Source organism: Engystomops pustulosus, chromosome 3 (assembly GCF_040894005.1).
Source record: "Engystomops pustulosus chromosome 3, aEngPut4.maternal, whole genome shotgun sequence".
Classification (NCBI taxonomy): Eukaryota; Metazoa; Chordata; class Amphibia; order Anura; family Leptodactylidae; genus Engystomops; species Engystomops pustulosus.
Genome location: NC_092413.1, coordinates 89,528,900 through 89,550,839, shown reverse-complemented (window position 1 = coordinate 89,550,839; position 21,940 = coordinate 89,528,900). Strand labels below are relative to the sequence as shown.

Here is a 21,940-nt window from a genome sequence, read left to right as displayed (position 1 = left end):
TAAAGCCTGGATTTCTCATAATTTCCAATCTCCACCAGGTGAAGGAAGCTCAACCTGAATAATGTATGCACTCCTCCTCCTCATTTTCCTCCTTCTCCTCCTCTTTGTACACTAAAGCAGAGGAAATTGGCTATTTTTTGACAGGGCCCACTGGCTCTAGCTATAGTACATTATGCATTTAATTTTTCTGGAGGGCCACCTACCCGGTCCTCTGTTTTAAACAATTTTTGGGAGTGCCACCTACAGGCACTCAATCTATTAAATTTTTCTGGAGGGCCACCTACCTGCTCCTCTGGTTTGAAAACTTATTTGGACTGCCACATACAGGCACTCAATCTATTTCATTTTTCTGGAGGGCCACCTACCTGCTCCTCTGGTTTGAAAACTTTTTTGGACTGCCACATACAGGAACTCAATCTATTTCATTTTTCTGGAGGGCCACCTACCTGCTCCTCTGGTTTGAAAACTTTTTTGGACTGCCACATACAGGCACTATCCAAATTAAATTGTCTCCATAGCAGCCTCCACACGTTGTCTCCATTGCTACCTCCAAAAGTCGTCCATATAGCTGCCTCCATACATTTTTGGGTTGTTTTCATGGATTCCACATCAAAGTTGTTAACTTTGTCGCCACCCTGCTGTGTTAACCACAAAATATACTGGCAAACTTTAATGATTAACCGATATTATTTCAGCGCTTCTTGCGCATCTGTTGATTACACTGCTGTGTAATCCACAAAATATACTGCCAAACTTTTACCATTTACGGATATTATTTCAGCGCTTCTTGCGCATCTGTTAACATTCCCCTCACCCGCCATATCCCAAACTTATAAGAACGCTACTACACTTAACTTGGTGGAGGCTGGGACCGAGTCTGACCCTGGGGCTGGTCATATACTGCCGACGCCGAGGATTGCGGGGCCTACCTTGGTCCAGGTCTCAAAGGCCTACTATACCTCCTCCTCCTCCCACCCCTCCTCCACCTCCTCCTCCTCCGAATTACCATCCGTGGGCATGGCGCCATCAGTCGGTAGCTCTAGGCACAGCAGCAGTGCCATCGCTAAGCGACAGCAGGCGGTGCTCAAACTGCTGAGCCTAGGCGATAAAAGGCACACCGCCCAAGAGCTATTACAGGGCATTCCACATCAAACTTGTTAACTTTGTCGCCACCCTGCTGTGTAATCCACAAAATATACTGGCAAACTTTTATCATTTACCGATATTATTTCAGCGCTTCTTGCGCATCTGTTTACATTCCCCTCACCCGCCATATCCCAAACTTATAAGAACGCTACTACACTTGATCTTATACAAAAGGTTCTTAGAAGTGCTGTTTGGGGAGTAGCCTAGAGACAGGGGCTTGGATTGGCGAAAGCTCGCCTGGAAGCGGAGCGCCAGCTCCATCCCAAGATCCAACTAACATAGTTTTAACTGCAGCACCTTTAATCTACTACTAATTCACTGCCTCCATAATAATAATAATAATAATCTTTATTTATATAGCGCCATCATATTCCGTAGCGCTTTACAAATCATAGGAAACAAATACAAATGTAATGTAACAGAGCACAACATTTGTATGGAACAACAGGAGTGAAGTCCCTGCTCGCCAGAGCTTACGGTTTATGAAGATGATGGGGTAACACGAGGTAAAAGAATATTTAATGGTCAAGCCATTCTTCTTAGGGAATAGAACAAAATATAATAAATGGAATTGCTGTTGCTTGAACCACTCAGCCGTCATCTTATATACCAGGTCCAGGGTGAATGGGACTGCAGAGAAGTCTGGTGCCTGTTGGTTGCTGGATAACAGATGGGAGGACGACACAGGACGGGTTAGTAGAATAGTTAAAACTTCATGCAGTTAATGAGTGTTATAGGCTTGCCTAAAGAAATGGGTTTTAAGAGCACGTTTGAAACTTTGGCGGTTAGGTATTAGTCTGATAGTCCGGGGCAGAGCATTCCATAGAATTGGTGCAGCTCTAGAGAAGTCTTGGAGACGCGAGTGGGATGTCCGCACTAGGGTAGAGGTTAATCTAAGATCACTGGCGGATCTAAGAGCACGGGTTGGGCGATAGACTGAGATAAGAGAGGAGAGGTAGGGGGGTGCAGCATTATACAGAGCTTTATGGATGAGGGTTATTATTTTAAACTGTATTCGAAAGGAGACTGGCAGCCAGTGCAGCGACTGGCATGAACTGTAGGCATACATGGTCCCCTTATCAAACGAGCTGCGTCAGGCAGAATTTTGGGTTGTTTTCATGGCTTCCACAACAAACTTGTTAACTTTATCGCCACCCTGATGTGTAATCCACAAAATATACTGGCAAACTTTTATCATTTACCAGTATTATTTCAGCGCTTCTTGTGCATCTGTTTACATTCCCCTCACCCGCCACGAGCACTCGAGCATCGGGAAAAGTTTGTCTCGAATAACGAGTACCCGAGCATTTTAGTGCTCGCTCATCTCTAGAAAACACCCATTTTCTTTTCATTTTTAGACAGCCAAACAATTCCACCTGAATAGATTTGGGTGGAATTACATCCTCCATATTGTAAGTCTCTTCAGCAGGTTGTCTAGTTCTTCCAGAGAAAAGAAAAATGAGAATCCATTTGTTGAGATTTTTTTTTTTTTTTAAACAGAAACGTTTTGTGGAAGTGCATCAGATTCTGCTTCAGAGGATGACTGAACACGGTGCTTCTATGCATGGCTTTTTTTTTTTTGATAAGGGCATCTGGGTAGCTTTATCTTCTACAAAGTTTTTAAATTCATCCATAAAAGATTCACGAGAGACGAGAGAATCTATCAATGCAAAATTTCTTGAAACATATTTGGGGGGGAAAAAAAAAGAAAAAAATCAAAACCTTTCTCCCCTTTATGTTTCCTCCTTTCAGGTTCATCGTTCTGGGAAAAAGAAAGAGGAGAACTAACTTGGCGCTGTTTGGACATAGAAATTAACCTCGGCATAAACTACTCCGATTTCACTTTCGGTTGCGAACCACCACGTCCGAACCACCATGTGCGTTCCACACAAATGGCCGCCATTGTAATCCTGCCAAAAGATGGGGCCAAGTTTGGATCCAGAGAAGGGCTGGAACCCCAGCCAAGGAACGATCCAGCCGGGACGTGGACCTGCTGGGGGGACAGGAAGACTCTAGTGGGCGGATGCCCACCTGTCCCCACAGAGGTCAAGGGGCATCCTCTAGATGAGCAGTCAAGAGGGGTTCAGTGTAAACTAAACATAGTTTGAAAGCAGTTAGGTCCATACAGACAACTCTTAACTAATGGATAAAAGTTTTCGTGGTTTGAAGCGAAATGGTAAACTACAATGTGAACTAAATTTATTGGAGAAAGATCACAGCTATTCCCATCTGCTAAACATATTTTACAACCCACATAAAAAGAAAGAATAATAGGGACTTCAATATCAGTACCATCTGACTTTGCAAGCATTTACTTTGGAAAGAGAGTCTGTGGAAAGAAAGTGTCCCATCTTTGCTCTCAGTCCAGCTGCCCAAAATTTGTACCTGGTACAGGCAATATGTTCAGGCACATAAGTTTTCCAAAATGCTCCCGTGTGCACGCGGACTCAGAATTTTTCTGATTAGGGAGAATCTGGTGATATGACAAAGTGTCAACACAGAGGCAGTCCCTGCCTAGCGTAAACCCTATGGAATGATTCCAATACATATTTTACCAAGGAGACTCTTCTGGAGGCTTCTTGTTATCAGGCATTAAAATTGTAACACTCAGTCTGTATTGTCGTTTAGAGAGATGTATTAAAGAGGACCTTTTGCTACTTCACTTATATGGAGATTATCATACCATTCTGTAGGGCAGTGATGGTGAACCTTTTAGAGCCTGAGTGCCCAAACTTCAACCAAAAGTGACATATTTATTGCAAAGTGCCAGCACAGAAATTTAAGTAGTGATTTATTTCTCCCTGTTCTTTTACAACTTTCAATCCTTTCAGCCTACTGAGGACACCAATTCAGTTGAAAGGAGGAGGGCAAATTTGTCCTTCATTGCAAGAAGATTCAGCAGGAAGATTCTTTGAGTCTGGTGAACTCCGTTCTGGGGTGATGGCCTGGGTGCCCACAGAGAGGGCTCCGAGTTCCGCCTCTGGCACCCGCAGGTTCACCACCACTGCTGTAGGGGCTGCTACATAGATTCATGGGCACTTCGCAACCGTGAGGGCTAGAAAGAAAATTCAAAGTGCCCGTGAATCTATGTAGCAGCCCCTACAGCAGAATGTGTGTGAACATGGCCTTTAGATGCAGATAGAGAAATTACATCTCACCACTGACAGTATGAGAGAAGATTAGCATAAGACACGCCCCCAGCTCCAGCCCGAGCTCCTCCTCTCTGACCAAACACAGATGATCAGATCTCGTGACTGATAACTCTGCAACCGTGAGGGCTAGAAAGAAAATTCAGAGTTATTAGTCACGAGATCTGACCATTACCATCTGTGTTTGGTCAGAGAGGAGGAGCTGGGGCTGGAGCTGGGGGCGTGTCTTATGCTAATATTCTCTCATACTGTCAGTGGTGAGATGTAATTTCTCTATTTGCATCTAAAGGCCATGTTCACACACATTCTAATATTCTGTTGACATTGGATTTACACAGTGTTTCCAAAAATGTTACACGCATTGGTAAACACACGTGCAATGTAAACGGAAACGCAAGCGCTGTGTAAACGTAAGTGCAAACGAGACATCAACTCATATACCACATAAGCGTAAACATGAAGCTAACCAGACATAAATGCTAATGGCATGTAAATGTGCCGTAAACGCAAGCGCGGTTTATATAAGCAAAAACACAAGTCACACTCGACATAAAGGCGAATGCTATGTAAGCTTAAACATGGCACAAATTCAACATAAACAGAAAATCTGTAAACGCACCTCAAACACTGCATGCACGTAAAAATGAGCCACAAATGGTGCGTACGCATAAACGTAAACATAAATGTGAGACAAGCAGCCCGTAGGCAAAAGTGTGCAGCGAATCGCAACCTTGACACAAACGTCGTGTAAGAATAACCATAACGCAAACACTGTGTAAGCGTAACGCATAAGCGTAATTGTGACATGATTACAGCGGAAACGTAATTGCAGCGTAAGCGTCGCGCAAACTTCTAGCTTCTCTGACTTTGCTTGCCTCTAATTGGTATGAGAGAAGATTAGCATAACACACGCCTCCAGCCCCAGCTCCTCCTCTCTGACCAAACACAGATTACAATGGTCAGAACCTCGGAATGATATCTCCTCAATCGTGGGGGCTAGAAGGAAAATTCAAAGTGCGCCTGAATCTGTGTAGCCGCCCCTACAAGATGGTATTATAGTATTCACATGTTTGAGGTGGTGAAAGGTCCTCTTTAACGTGCCAGTGCAGAGTAGATCTAGACAGTTCTCTTCTGCACCAGATTAATCCTTGCATCTGTGCTAGTCAGGGGGACCATAAAAACAAGAAAAAAACCCTGATGTTTGCCTCAAGGACGCTCGTTGTGACATAGCACCGCCCATTGGTGCCATGCCATTGTTTGTATAAAGACTGACACACGCTGGTTACAGCATTAGATTCAATGCTGTATTTGGAGACTAAGTTATTGAATGAAAGTGCCTTCCTCAAAACAAAGAGGGCATGATACCGGCGCTGGAAAAAGAAAGCGTAATTTTTTTAATAGTCCCCCATGAATATACCATAAATATATTTTTAAAACCCAGACAATCCCTTTAAAGGGAACCTGTAACCACATTTTTCACAAATACAGGTAGTGACAGGCTCACATAGAGTCCTAGCAACTAACTGACACCCTGCTTTTCGCTAAAAATGATTCCCCTGAGATTCCCATATTTTCAACTTTATAGTATTACCTGGTATCTATGCAAAACCAAAGAAAAAAGGAGATGTGTATAAATGACACAAGATAAACTTTATTGTTATATACATTAAAACATACTTAAAAACCCCAAAGAAAATGGGTACATATCAAATGATTTCTCCAGAGGAACCACATGTATAGATGGTAAAACCACCATATAGAACAACAATGAAAGTAAGTATAAATGAAAAGTACACAAGAAATATATATGTAAATATAGGACCAAAGAAATATATTAATAAAACATTGTGTCCTCGAATGGAATCAGTAAGAGGTCAGGTCCAAAGTGTGCAAATCACAAAAAGGTAAGGTGCAGCACTACATTACCAGTTAGTGAAGTTCAATCTGGGAGAAGAGAAGACGCCCCACGCGTATCGCCCGACTCGGCGGGCTTCGTCAGGGGATAACAACACAATGCATGGGATATGTTTAAATACCCTGGCCGCTCCGTCGCGGCACAACCCACTTCCGCCCCATAATGATGTCATATCCGGTATTATACCTCACGGAACGAAAAAAACATGGCCGTGCGTTCCAGGAAGCCGGAAGTAAGTGAACAGTATATGGAGCTAGCGTTCCAGCATAACTACGATTTAAAAAATTGAAGCACACAGTCGCGAACGAACTAGGTAAAATAGCGTGTGTATGCTAGACAAAGTGTACAAGTAGGAGATATGCTTAGATAAAAATATACAATGTATATAGAGACCGATCGGCGATTATCAAGCGCATATAAATGCAAAGGATATATCTTTCATATATCAAATATACAAGATAAGAAATATACAAGATAAGAAATTTTACACCAAGAGGCAACAAAATACAAAGAGTATACATGTGGATATCAATACAGTATAGCAAGAAAAGACCATAGGTCGGCGGAGGATAGATCGTGTGGACAACATGGACATGAAGTATATCCAATAGCGGCGCATAGAAATAAATAAATAAAGGTGTATCATTGGTCGGCGATTATGAGAGGGAGGTGGTTAATTAAACAAACAATCTAGGTAAGTATCGGCGCAATGACCTATAAGGTAAAAACTTATAGATGCAAAAAAGATATACGTGAGGCAGTGATATAGCACCCAAGTGTGTAATAGAAAGATTGAAAACGTATAACAATGCAGCTCCACAATGGAGACCTAACGTGGAGATAAAACAATTTGTTATGTGCTAAAAAGGCAATGTGAAGCCAATAAATAAAGTAATAATGAATAGGCACCGCCTATAAAAAATGCCAACACAATCTAATGTTCTCCTACAAAGGATCCTAACTCAATCCGGCGAACATAGAAGTACAGGAGTTATATAAATACGTATTTCAAAGACTACAATGCATTGCATATTCAACCAGTTGGTATCTATCGTACCGATTGTCAAAGTATAACGTCAGTGAGAATACCAAGGATCGACGAAGGCGGAAAAACGTGGGCTGGGCCACAGCGGAGCAGCCAGGGCACAAAAAGACATAGGATAAAAACAGAGAAATGTACAAAATACATGTATCGCTAAGAAATCAGAAACATTATAAATATGCAATAAACCGAACGATCACAATATTATCACGATAAAAGAACCCAATCAGCAGGTACTATAAGAGGTCGGACCAGGACTACGGGACAATCGTGGTGCAGATACTACATCAGGATATATACTCATGAGGTAGATACACAGCAGATAAACTGTTAGAGATAGTAAGAACAAAGCTGAAGTACACTCAAAGGAGGGGGAAAGGGGAAAGGTGGAGATCATAGGTCCTGGTCAGTTGTTGATCACTTGGACATCGATGTTAATGATGCACAGAATCTTCAGTTGGCGGGTGGCTTCAACTGTATCGACGGATGCTTCACCAATAACAACATCAAGTATGTCAGTAGCTTTGAAGAAATATACTGAAGAATAAAAATTGAAATTAAAATTGAGAAACAATAAGTAAAGAGAATAAGAAAAAGAAAATAGAAAAAACAGGAAAAACAGAACAACTAATGTGTGAATAATAATAGGGGGCCCAAATTAATTAAACACCGTAAGGGGTCCGAAGAAAGGAGTGAAAAGTGTGAATAAAGAAATAGCTGAATATGTGAGTGTACAAAAGATTAGTGGAATAGTGAATGGACAGTGAAGAAAAAATTGATTAAAGACAAGGCTGATACATCAGCCTGTAGAAGTGATTTACGTGTAAGCAACCAATTGTGACGAAATGAAAAGGTGAACAAATTAAGATATTTGTATATTACATATCTAGAGCAGAAAACCAAAAATAAGGGGGACATACCGTGGGTACAGTTTACAAGTCTATGTTCTGTAATGGCCAGTGAAGAGAAGTTCTTCATTCAATCCATTGGGTGCAGTAGTGTTCAATGTGTAAATCCACCTAGATTCCTGGCGCAATAGAAAAGGAACAATATCCCCACCCCTATTGTTGAGTGTAGCTTTTTCTAGGCCAATGATCTGGAGCCCTCGTGGGTTGCCCCCATGGTACTGTAAGAAGTGAAGTGCGACCGAGGTAAGTTTTTTGCCCTTTTGTTGGTCAGAGGGGGCCGTCCGAATTGTTGAAAAATGCTGCTGGCACCTCTTCCGAAGCTCCTGTGTGGTCTGTCCCACGTAAAGTTTGCGACAGGGGCATACCAAGACGTAAATCACTCCTCGGGTTTTGCAGTTGATATAGCTCCTGATTTTATATTTTTTCTTCAGTACCTGATCTTCAAAGAACTCGGAACGTAGAATAAAAGGGCAAACGGAACATCCCCCACATGGGAAACAACCTTGTAATCGTATCCCATGTCCAAGCAGAGTAGAGGGGCGTTGAAAATGACTGTTGGTCAGAGCATCCTTCAGATTCTTTGAGCGCCTCGCTGTAATATGTGGCTTCTCGGTAAGGAATGGAGTGAGTCTGCTGTCGCTCTTCAGGATGCTCCAGTTTTTTCCAAGTATACCATAAATTTCCGACCACTGATTGTTATAGGTCGTAATGAGCCTTGGTCTAGAGTCTGCTGGTCGTACTTTGGTTTGGAGGAGTTGGTTGCGTTCACTGCTCTTGGCTCGTAGAAATCCCTGGGAGATGATCTTCCGAGGGTAGCCTCTATTCCTAAAACGGGAAGTAAGGTCATGCGCATGTTGTTTGAAATCCTCCTCGTTGCTGCAGTTCCGTTTAACCCGAAAAACTTGTCCAGCGGGTATGCCGTTCTTGAGGTGGGCCGGATGGAAACTAGAAAAATGTAAGAGGCTATTAGAAGCCGTTGCTTTTTATTTTTTATTCTTCAGTATATTTTTTATTCTTCAGTATATTTCTTCAAAGCTACTGACATACCTGATGTTGTTATTGGTGAAGCATCTGTCGATACAGTTGAAGCCACCCGCCAACTGAAGATTCTGTGCATCATTAACATCGATGTCCAAGTGATCAACAACTGACCAGGACCTATGATCTCCACCTTTCCCCTTTCCCCCTCCTTTGAGTGTACTTCAGCTTTGTTCTTACTATCTCTAACAGTTTATCTGCTGTGTATCTACCTCATGAGTATATATCCTGATGTAGTATCTGCACCATGATTGTCCCGTAGTCGTGGTCCGACCTCTTATAGTACCTGCTGATTGGGTTCTTTTATCGTGATAATATTGTGATCGTTCGGTTTATTGCATATTTATAATGTTTCTGATTTCTTTGCGATACATGTATTTTGTACATTTCTCTGTTTTTATCCTATGTCTTTTTGTGCCCTGGCTGCTCCGCTGTGGCCCAGCCCACGTTTTTCCGCCTTCGTCGATCCTTGGTATTCTCACTGACGTTATACTTTGACAATCGGTACGATAGATACCAACTGGTTGAATATGCAATGCATTGTAGTCTTTGAAATACGTATTTATATAACTCCTGTACTTCTATGTTCGCCGGATTGAGTTAGGATCCTTTGTAGGAGAACATTAGATTGTGTTGGCATTTTTTATAGGCGGTGCTTATTCATTATTACTTTATTTATTGGCTTCACATTGCCTTTTTAGCACATAACAAATTGTTTTATCTCCACGTTAGGTCTCCATTGTGGAGCTGCATTGTTATACGTTTTCAATCTTTCTATTACACACTTGGGTGCTATATCACTGCCTCACGTATATCTTTTTTGCATCTATAAGTTTTTACCTTATAGGTCATTGCGCCGATACTTACCTAGATTGTTTGTTTAATTAACCACCTCCCTCTCATAATCGCCGACCAATGATACACCTTTATTTATTTATTTCTATGCGCCGCTATTGGATATACTTCATGTCCATGTTGTCCACACGATCTATCCTCCGCCGACCTATGGTCTTTTCTTGCTATACTGTATTGATATCCACATGTATACTCTTTGTATTTTGTTGCCTCTTGGTGTAAAATTTCTTATCTTGTATATTTGATATATGAAAGATATATCCTTTGCATTTATATGCGCTTGATAATCGCCGATCGGTCTCTATATACATTGTATATTTTTATCTAAGCATATCTCCTACTTGTACACTTTGTCTAGCATACACACGCTATTTTACCTAGTTCGTTCGCGACTGTGTGCTTCAATTTTTTAAATCGTAGTTATGCTGGAACGCTAGCTCCATATACTGTTCACTTACTTCCGGCTTCCTGGAACGCACGGCCATGTTTTTTTCGTTCCGTGAGGTATAATACCGGATATGACATCATTATGGGGCGGAAGTGGGTTGTGCCGCGACGGAGCGGCCAGGGTATTTAAACATATCCCATGCATTGTGTTGTTATCCCCTGACGAAGCACGCCGAGTCGGGCGATACGCGTGGGGCGTCTTCTCTTCTCCCCGATTGAACTTCACTACCTGGTAATGTAGCGCTGCACCTTACCTTTTTGTGATTTGCACACTTTGGACCTGACCTCTTACTGATTCCATTCGAGGACACAATGGGGCACATTTACTTACCCGGTCCGTTCGCGATCCAGCGGCGCGTTCTCTGCACTGGATTCGGGTCCGGCCGGGATTCACTAAGGTAGTTCCTCCGCTGTCCACCAGGTGGCGCTGCTGCGCTGAAGTTCGCTGGAATGCCTCGAAATACACCGGCCTATCCAGGATGAAGGTGAGTGAAATTTTCGCGACACAATTTTTTTTTTAAATGCGGCGGTTTTTCCGAATACGTCGGGTTTTCGTTCGGCCACGCCCCCCCGATTTCCGTCGCGTGCATACCGGCGCCGATGCGCCAAATTCCGATCGCGTGCGCCAAAAACCCGGGGCAATTCAGGTACAATCGGCGCAAATCGAAAATATTCGGGTAACACGTCGGGAAAACGCGAATCGGGCCCTTAGTAAATGACCCCCAATGTTTTATTAATATATTTCTTTGGTCCTATATTTACATGTATATTTCTTGTGTACTTTTCATTTCTACTTACCTTCATTGTTGTTCTATATGGTGGTTTTACCATCTATACATGTGGTTCCTCTGGAGAAATCATGTGATATGTACCCATTTTCTTTTGGGTTTTTAAGTATGTTTTAATGTATATAACAATAAAGTTTATCTTGTCATTTATACACATCTCCTTTTTTCTTTGGTTTTGCATTGTTACTTTTTGGATGTGTGACTAAACTTCTTTATGGTACATTGTTGCCCTAATTTTTCAAGTACATGATTACCTGGTATCTAAGCATGGCTACAGCGAGTCTAGGTGGGCATGGCCTCCTCAGGCTGAATCCAGCAGCTCCTCTCCATCCTCTCTCTGTATGGAGCTATAATGTCATGTGACCAGGGTGACATCATAGCAGGTCCTACAAGCTTTTGTAGCATGGAAGCTGCCGTGATTATTTTATGTAGTCAGATATGTACATGGGGTATAGTTTGATTATATTAAGTAGCTTAAGGACCTTTGATTATGTCACACTGGTCACATTACATTAGGCCACGCCCCCTCAACTTTCTCCATAGATGCATAGATACCAGGCAAGATTATAACTCTGATTTTATTGAAATCCAAAGGAAACTACTTTTAGCTAAAAGTAGGGTGTCAGATAGTTATTAGGGCTATATAGGAACCACCCACTACCTGTATTTGTGAAAAATATGGCGATGGGTTCCCTTTAAAGCACAATATGGGTAAAGCACACACTTTCTGTCCCCTACTCTTCAGGAGAGTTTTTCTATGAAGGCCAACAATTCTTTCTCATACTCTATAAGCAACAATGACATCTAAATATCTAAAGTTGACAATATTAAGTACAAAATAGTAATGACCTGACTTGGCATTATATTGGCAACAAGGCTTTTGAAACAGACTGGTAAAGCCTTTTTACCCCTTTTCCATTAACCATTGCATTGGTATCAATACAAATGCAGAGGCCACAAAGTAAACGTTCCTCATTATTTCATAATTTTTGGCAACTATGACTGAAGGGCACTATGTATTGCTGACAGAAGTTGACAATCCATGGATCACACCATTAACACAAATTATAAATAAACGGTTTTAAACAATAATTTATTTTGTAATAGCTAAAATATGACAAGTGATCGCTAGTGTATCAGAGGTATGATGAAAAAAGTTTTATAGTGGCACTTTCAGGTAGTAGCACCTCAAATTACATAGAGGTTAATTATGAGAAAACAAACTTTGTGAATTAAAGTAAAAGAAAGATAGACACACAATACATATCCAAGTGTGGATAAAGCAAAAATAGACATTAAATGATAAAACAGAACTACAGGAACCTAGAAGACAATGGTCAAATTGCAAGTCCAAAGGCACTGACTATACAGTACATAGTCTTGTTTTCCCATCTCACGGTACAGCTTCCTGCAAAAAATAAGACAAGTAAAGATGCCGTTTAATGCATTTGCTGATGAGAAAATAGCAAATAATTACTACCCACAAAAGAAATTATAAATTTATTTGCTGTTTAATATCAGTGTATTCAACATGTGCGCAGCCCAGTAACAACACCTCATTGTCAGTATTCACCAAGAATGGTTAATAAATACATTCAATGATCTATTTTTGTGAACTATTTGCCTGACAAGCTAAGTACGCCAGTTTTAACTTTGTGCCAGGAGCACAACTAAAATGTCAGTGCTGCAACAGCCAGTGTCCTAATACCAGTAACCACAGGTGCCTCAGGCCCCTGCTTACCACCCAGGGCAAGTCCACCTGGACTCAGCTCCATCTGCAACAGCCCAGCCTGAAGCTATTACCAGGCTGTGTGTAAACTTCCTGCGGACCAGCTCTCCATGCCCATTCCAGCCTGCTAAAACTGCTATCGTTTGGCCATTTCCTGCTGCTGAATAAAGAACTAGTTGATTTTCACAACGTTGCCTCCATCTGATCCCCGGATGTGGCCGCTTACCACCATGGTCTCCCCATCCATCACCAGGGGCTTATCCTACAGACACCTCAGGGGTTGCCCCATGGAGAAACCATTGCATCGGCCTCTCTTAATATTTCTTGCACACACCAGCTGAAGGACAGCCCTCGGGGTCCTCATAACCAGCACTGTGACCACAGCGTGCCCAAGGCTGCACTAGCCAACCACTCTGGTATTCTGGGCCCCCCGCTGTCTCCAGGCCACAAGAAAAGCAATGCAAATTAGCTGTCACAACATAAGGACTTTGTGCAGCGTCTGCACGTTGACAAAACAAGCAACCATAACTTGACCATCCTCACCAGCCTCCCTCAATCGAACAAAGTGATTGTATTTTAAATGCAAACTAAACTTACCATCAGTTGCATTGTCCCAAAAACATGAACTTGCTGTGTGAAGGCCTGCGCCATTCTTCTGCATGATCACACAGGTAACTGAATAAAAAAAGCAAACGGTTTGTAGACAATACTAACAGGTCTTTGTAAGTGGAAATTACAGACCTTCAAACTCCAAGAACAAAGTATGAAATCTACACACTTGAAGTTCTCAGGGTTAAACATGAAAGACCTTTCCTTTGAATATATTCAGTCGGGAGAAACCTTTGATTCTTATTACATGTTGTGTTCTTTGACATATACATTAACACTTCATTGTTATATACTACCCCCTTCTTTCTAAAGACACCACAAAACATTTCCCTCTGATGTGCTACTCATACTTATTCTTGTGTCTCAACCAGGGCCGGTTTTAGACAAAACAGGGGCCCCCAAAATAAGACTATTTTATGAACAGTCGGTTTCAGTATGAGGCTCTTTCAGCCCTGCACAGCAATAACACTTTGTAGTTTAAGAAACTGTTGTAAGGTAAGACAATCTGTAATATGGGACTGTAGGAGAATTCTATAGGAGATAGACAAGTGATAGATAGGTTGATGATAAGACAAATTTGAAAGATTATATAGAGTTATAGATAAATTAAATAGACAAATGATAAGATAAATAAAAAGACAAGCATTGTCACCTGTCAACATACAGGGGCTACCAAAAGGCTACCAAGTAAATGTGACTCAATTACAAGTGTTCAAGCAACAATTTCCGTTTTATTTTTTTGCGTGAGGGCAATTTTGCCACTTACCAATGTATTTGAATGGTTTCCCCAGTTTTGTAAGTTGGCTCAGAGTTTGCTCCACAACATTAGTAGTCCACTGATTTACTTTGTTGTGTTGATATGCATTTCCACCAATGGCACTTTCTATCGACTAAACAAAGAGTTTTTCATGATTACAAACAAGTATAAATCACAGAATGCTCATAGAACCAAAGAAATACATTTCAGTAAATAAATCTACATGGTTGAACTGACCTCTTTAATGATGTTGCTGACTTCATCTACAACAAATGAGGACTGAAAAAGAAAAAGCAGATAATAAAGTGTTAGGTAACAACCAAGTTTGAGATACAATGAAGAATAAATGGAGTAGAAAGTCTCTCCCGTGGTCAACAACATACTTGAAGGTGGCATGTGCTAGGAGACTTACATGTGCAGGTGAGGTTATGTGATAAAGGGTCCCCTAGTGTGGTAGATATCCACACGGACATTTAGAACGCCTTACTATTTGCATAACAGATCAAGACAATATAATTCACTATGGAAATTAAACAATTGTGTCATATCTGTCACTTCAAAGTAAATATTAAATATCCTAGGAGTTGTGATCTGCTTTATAGTGGGGAAGCAGACAAGTACAATGGTAAACAAGCTTCCTGGGATTCCATATGACAATGCTCCCATGATTATTTCGATTTGAATTCTTCAGAGCAGTTAATAATAACATGCTGTATATACATTACACTGTACAACAGGGTTCACTGCCTGAAAAGCTGCTGCATTATCTCCACAGCAACTGTAAACAAAGCACACTACGTCCACAAGTAGCCATGGGATCGCAACTACACCCTGGGAGGGTAGCATTAGAAGGGCTGGCAGTAGCTAGACTCCTGCCTCACGTATAACAGAGATTCATCTTTGCCATTAGCAGAAAATTACGTACAGAGGTTGCTATAGGCAACACAGACTTGTTTTGTTTAAGGCCAAATTCTTACACACTTACCAGGCATTAAATTGTATATAGTAGTGAAAACGCAGTGGTCCCAGAGGAGGAAGGGAAGTGTGTGGAGTGGTCATACTAGGCTGCTGACAGGAGATGATGGAACAATGAAAATTTACCCTTTCAAAGGGGATGTCAGAAACTTGACTTCAATTAATTGCAGGGGCCGTTCACATCTTTATTTTGGACACATTTTTTATAAACTAAACCAATGAAGACTGATCCATTGTTGCCCCTTTCCACTTTAGATGAAAATGGGTGGTTTATTATGCTTTGTTGTACTGTTAGATAATCTGATACTCACCGGTTTAAACACCAATGACATTTCTATTGAAACATTACATGGCACCCATCTGTATGGACTGAATACAGCAGAGCACCCTGCCAGGTGACTCCAGCCGCCCTGTCACTGATGTATAGCACCCACAGCCAGCTGCCAGTGCTGCAGTACACAGATCCCGGGCACCCATGTATCCGCAGCCTGAGCTATCACAAGGGATCCTGTATGTACACATAGTGAGGGCAGATGCTGCATTGTACACAAAGCCCCAGTGTAACTACACTCACTACCGCCACATGTACACAGACGCCTCCTGCCAGCCAGAGGCCGCACTATGACATAACACTTACAGGAGAGGGGAGGACACAGGGGAACTTCACCCCAGCCCGTGCCCCGCCGGGACCTCCGAGGAATGAGACCCCGGGCCGCACTCACCTCCTCCGCTGTCTGGAACTCATCCATGCTGCCTGCACTGCGGCCTCCCCACACTCGCACTCACCGGCAGCCGCACTCTATACCCGCCCCGCCTACCGCCGGTTGCCACAGACGCGCAAGACAGCCACGCCCAAAGAGACACTGGCCTGTCACGTGACAGCCCCCTCCCCTGCTGCGGCAATTTGGAGGTAGTGGGTGGGGCACAACGGACAAAACGCATTATATTCGTGTACGGTGATGAGAGTACAAAGCAGTAACGCAGTTAACGGTTCCTCCGCGTCCTCCCGTTATATTATTATAGCAGGTGCTATCACCGAAATGCAGCAAAAACGCTCCCAGGTTGCAATGCGATGCGATATGGACGCTGACCCCGCCTCATCTACGCAGTGCTTGCGTCCCCTGCCCCGCACTCTGCGCGTGCACATTTGTACGTGCGTCCTGTGAGCGCACAGCTGCGTTATGAGGGCGGTTCATGTCATGTATTCCCTCAGAGCTGGTGTCTCAGAGGAGGGGACGCTGCTGTAATCTGCGGCCCATAACGCAGGATGTTTAATACTCCAGGCCCAACTGCAGACATTTATGTTGGATGTGTAATACTCTAGGCCTAGCAGAAGATTATTACACAGTGATGCAGTATATAATGAGTTCTGTCGAGGCTATACTGTAGTACGTGTAATACTCTAGGCCAGTGATGGCGAACCTTTTAGAGCCTGAGTGCCCAAACTTCAACCAAAAGCCACTTATTTATTGCAAAGTGCCAGCGCAGCAATTTAAGCAGTAATTTATTTCCCCTTGTTCTTTGACAACTTTCAATCGTTCAGCCTCCTAAAGAAACCAACGCAGTTGAAAGGAGGAGGGCAAATTCGCCTATCATAGGAAGATTCTGCAGGCAGATTCTTTGAGTTCTGTCTGTATAAACTTCATGCAGGGGTGATGGCCTGGGTGTCCACAGAGAGGGCTCAGAGTGCCGCTTCTGGCACCCGTGTCATAGGTTCGCCACCACTGATGTAGAGTGTTTGTACTGTTAAGGTTATGATACTTTGTAGTTGCTAAATGCTATGTATGTATTAGCTATGTATACATATTGTACTGAGATCCTGTAATGCCATTATTACTATGCAATTGCATCGGAAGGGTACAGGCCAGGGGGGAGGGTATCTGTGTCACAGGGTGGGAGGGGGAAGTGGGAATTTGTGGTTCTGTATAAAATGTTTTAAAAAACCAACAAAAAAGATTTGATAAAAAAAAAGTACAGAGGAGGGGCCAGGAAGAGGATGACTGAGGGCCCTGGTGAAGGTGGACACAGTGCCATAGAGAAGGACACATGGCCCTGGAAATAGATGACAGAGGGCCAGAAAGAGGAGAACAGAGGGGCCTGATAAAGGAGTCTGGGGGAGGACAGGGGGCCTGAAGGAGGATAAAGAATACTGGGGCATTACATGGGGGGCCTGAAGGAGGACAGGAAGCCTGAAGGAGGATAAAGGAGTCTTGGGCAGGACAGGGGGGGGCTGAAGGAGGACAAAGGAATCTGGGGAGGGGGCCTGAAGAAGGATAAAGGAGTCTGGGGGAGGACAGGATGCCTGAAGGAGGACAAAGGAGTCTCGGGGAGGACAGAGGCCTGAAGGAGGACAAAAGAATCTGGGGGAGGGCAGGGGGCCTGAAGGAGGAGAAGGGAGTCTGGGGGAGGACAGGGGGCCTGAAGGAGAACAGAGGAGTCTGGAGGACAGAGGGACCTGAATAGGGGGGTCTGGAAGAAGAGGAGAAAGTTGTCTGAAAGAGGAGGTCAAAGGATTTTGGAGGTGGAGGAGGACAAGACAAAGGAATCTGGTGGAGGGGAGGACAGGGGGCCTGAAGGAAGATAAAGGAGTCTGGGGGAGGACAGGATGCCTGAAGGAGGACAAAGGTGTCTGGGGGAGGACTGGGGCCTGAAGGAGAACAGAGGAGTCTGGAGGACAGAGGGACCTGAATAGGGGGGTCTGGAAGAAGAGGAGAAAGTTGTCTGAAAGAGGAGGTCAAAGGATTTTGGAGGTGGAGGAGGACAAGACAAAGGAATCTGGTGGAGGGGAGGACAGGGGGCCTGAAGGAGGATAAAGGAGTCTGGGGGAGGACAGGATGCCTGAAGGAGGACAAAGGAGTCTGGGGGAGGACTGGGGCCTGAAGGAGGACAAAAGAATCTGGGGGAGGGCAGGGGGCCTGAAGGAGAAGGGAGTCTGGGGGAGGACAGGGGGCCTGAAGGAGGAGAACAGAGGAGTCTGGAGGACAGAGGGACCTGAATAGGGGGGTCTTGAAGAAGAGGAGAAAGGAGTCTGAAAGAGGAGGTCAAAGATTTTGGAGGTGGAGGAGGACAGAGAAGTCTGGAGAAGAAAGACTGAATGTGGGCCTGAATGTGGACAGCAGTCTCATGCCCTCTGTTTTAGAGCTTCCCCGAAGACTCCACCATTAAGAGAGGGTATTGTACCAATCCTCAAGAGTCCGAAAGCAGTTTTTTCAATCTTCTCCAGAACCAATACCGGTCAAAAAAGAAAAAAAACACAAGAGGAAAAAGAGGAGGAGCCAAACACAACAACAAAAAAACGAATAGCTCGAGATTAACTCAGCAACAAGTACGTATTTTCAATCTCTCCTCCCACAATCTAACGGAAGAGGAAAATAATCTCCTGACCAAGGGTCTCTCATTCTGTCCAACCACTAAATCGAAAGAATTCGATTTATTCCTAGATCTCAACAGTTTCATCCGGAAACTTACCTTAAAAAGACACTTCTCTATCATGAAGGCTAAAAGTAGAGACACACCGGAAGACCAGGATGACATTTACATCCACTCAACTTTCAAACCTGCTTCAAGTTTCAACCCCATTCAGAGTAGAGGACCATACATTGAAACTTTCTTTTCAATGGTCTCCTCTGAATTTAGATCTCTGGAAAGACTTCAACCACAGAAACGAAAAAGCAATCTCTCAGGTTTAGAGAGAAAAGCCCTTAATGGCTTAAAAAACAACCCCACTCTTACAATTAAACCAGCAGATAAGGGTGGCAGAACAGTTATTCTAGACACTGTGGACTACGTTAAAGAGAGCCTCAGGATCCTCTCAGATGATGAATACTATCAAAGAATGGACCATGACCCTAATATGGAAAATCTGGATATGCTAAAATCCCTCATTTCAACAGCCCACAGCATGGGGATTCTAACCAAAAAAGAACATGACTTCATCATCCCGTCCCATCCACGGATGGCCTTATTTTATTATCTGCCTAAAGTGCATAAAGACCCCATTAACCCACTGGGCCGGCCGATAATATCGGGAATTAACTCCATTACATGTAATCTATCGGCATATGTGGATTTCTACCTGCAACCCTATGTCAAAGCCCTTCCCACATACTTCCAGGACTCCTCACAGCTAATCACAGAATTGGAACACTTTCATTGGGACACCACATTCAACCTACTGACGATGGACGTAACTGCATTATATACCAACATTTCTCATGTTCTAGGCACCAGAGCAATTCAGGGTACACTCCAAAGAGATCCCCTTCTACCAACAGCTCAAGCAGATTTCTTAATCCAGAGCATCAAATTCATACTTGAGCACAATACTTTCAGCTTCCAGACGCAAGTGTTTCAACAAAAGAGAGGTACGGCCATGGGAACTCGGTTCATACCAAGCTACGCTAACATCTTTATGGGCGAATTCCCGGTTTATCCTTAACAACCCGAAGTATACCTCCAAGATAAAACTTTTCAAGAGATATATTGACGATCTCTTTATCATCTGGAAAGGAAACAAACAGGAAGCAACCGACTTCGTCAATACAATCAATCAAAACGACTGGGGCATCACCCTCACATTGAATTTCTCCACTACTCAGATTGAATTTCTTGATCTATTAATATCTACAAACACCGACAGAAATGGCCTTGTTATAAGCACATACTTCAAATCTGTCGATGTGAATAGCTTTCTTGACTATACCAGTGCACATTACAGAAGCTGGCTAAACAATGTCCCTTATAGCCAATACAAGCGTATCAGAAAAAACTGCTCAGAAGATTCGATGTTCAAGGAGCAATCAAAAATCCTACAGAGAAGATTCAGAGAAAAGGGATACCCCAAGGAAATTCTGAAAGATGCTTTCAAAAAAACCCAGAAGCTCTCCCAGAAGGAATGCCTAGCCCCCAGAGAACAACAAGACGTGGACGACAACAGAACATTAAACTTCATCACTACATATACCTCAGATCACAAAGTACTGAAATCAGTTCTAGCCAAACATTGGTCAATTCTAACTAAAGACCCCTACCTGGCCAAAAACATCCCGACAGGATCCCGGCTAACTTATAGAAGAGCCCCTACCTTAAAAAGCATATTGGCACCGACCAAAACACCAAACCAAAAAACATCCAAACCAAAAACCTTACAAAATACCCTGTTCCCGGAATTGAAGGGAGCTTACCACTGTAATAGTAATAGGTGTATAACATGTGACATCGTGCTACATCGCACAAAGTTTTTCACCTCAGTAGCTACAGGTGAACGTTTTGAAATCAAATCCTTTCTGAACTGTGCTTCCGATTTTGTGATTTATCTACTACAGTGTCCATGCACTTTACAATATATAGGAAGAACTATCCAGAATTTGAGAACTAGGATGAATACGCACCGGAACAAAGTGAAATCAGGCTTTCAACTGCACAGTGTCTCGAGGCATTGTAGCTCACACCATGACTCCAACTTCAGTGTTCTCACTTTGACCCCAATAGAACAGATCCCCAAGGATCATCCGGACCGCTATAGACAATTAATCAAAAGGGAGAATTATTGGATTTTTAAGTTAAACACTATGTCCCCATATGGACTAAATGAGACATTAGAAAGGGTCTAACTAACACCTTCCATTCTCTTCACTACTATTTATTAACTACTTTCTACTCTCAACTATTCTACTAATTACATTATACTAACCTATTTGTATCTCTCCCGAAAGAAATTTTATCTCCCTTCCATTTATCATCCCTTCCCCCCCCTTATTACACCTTCATTTCAGCCTCACTCATACTGCACTACAAGGCGCCTAGTTCCATCACCATCGCATAATGCACAGACGCGGGTCATCTACCCCTCTGCGCATGCGCGAGTTTTTGGCGCATAAATAGCCGACAGCGGGAGACGCGATCACACAGCGCTCCCGACTGTACCGGCATCCTGCAGTAAGTATAGAAGCTCCGTTCACAAGCCTCCTAACAGTAAGTTTAATCTAATTTACCACCTTTTCACATAGGCACGCTCCTCCTCCAACTTACAACTTACTTTGGCCGCGCCATCTTTAACCCCTGCATTTCTGGGGTAGGTCCATCTAGCCTAAGTATTAATAGACCACAGGCCTTTTTACCAGTAGGCTTAACTACCACTCTTTGCTATACTCAATCAACAGGACCATTCAATGAAGAGGATCAAATACCCCCAATATCCACATAGGAGAGCATAGGATTACGTTCGGGTCAGTGCAATATGTTTATAACCCTTTCCCCTATCAGAACTATCTATTTATGCTTTTATATTTATATCTATATATACATATATATATATATATATATATATATATATATATATATATTATATGTCTTGTACACTTTTATTCTGCTCTTTGTACTATACTAACTATATGATGTAATGTCTAAATACTATATAAGTACATTCCAAAGGAAATAGTTTATCCCTCCATGCACTATGGGATATGCTGGATATATGTAGACTATTCCCCTATGGATTTGTCCTACTGAAAATTTTATGACTATGTATTTTTAACTAGAACCCTGTATACTTTTATGGACCTGAAGAAGGGAGCGTTACGC

The 21,940-nt window shown here is 42.8% G+C and overlaps 1 protein-coding gene across 1 annotated transcript; it reads right to left on the bottom strand.

Moving 5' to 3' along the window:
* Positions 1-12,362: 12,362 nt before the first annotated feature.
* Positions 12,363-16,345, bottom strand: DYNLT1 (dynein light chain Tctex-type 1). Its single transcript, XM_072141375.1, has 5 exons — positions 16,081-16,345; positions 14,621-14,662; positions 14,393-14,516; positions 13,615-13,692; positions 12,363-12,696 (listed from the first exon to the last, which is right to left on the bottom strand). Exons 1-5 carry the CDS (start codon positions 16,105-16,107, stop codon positions 12,626-12,628), a joined length of 342 nt encoding a protein of 113 aa, XP_071997476.1. The 5' UTR covers positions 16,108-16,345; the 3' UTR covers positions 12,363-12,625.
* Positions 16,346-21,940: the final 5,595 nt, after the last annotated feature.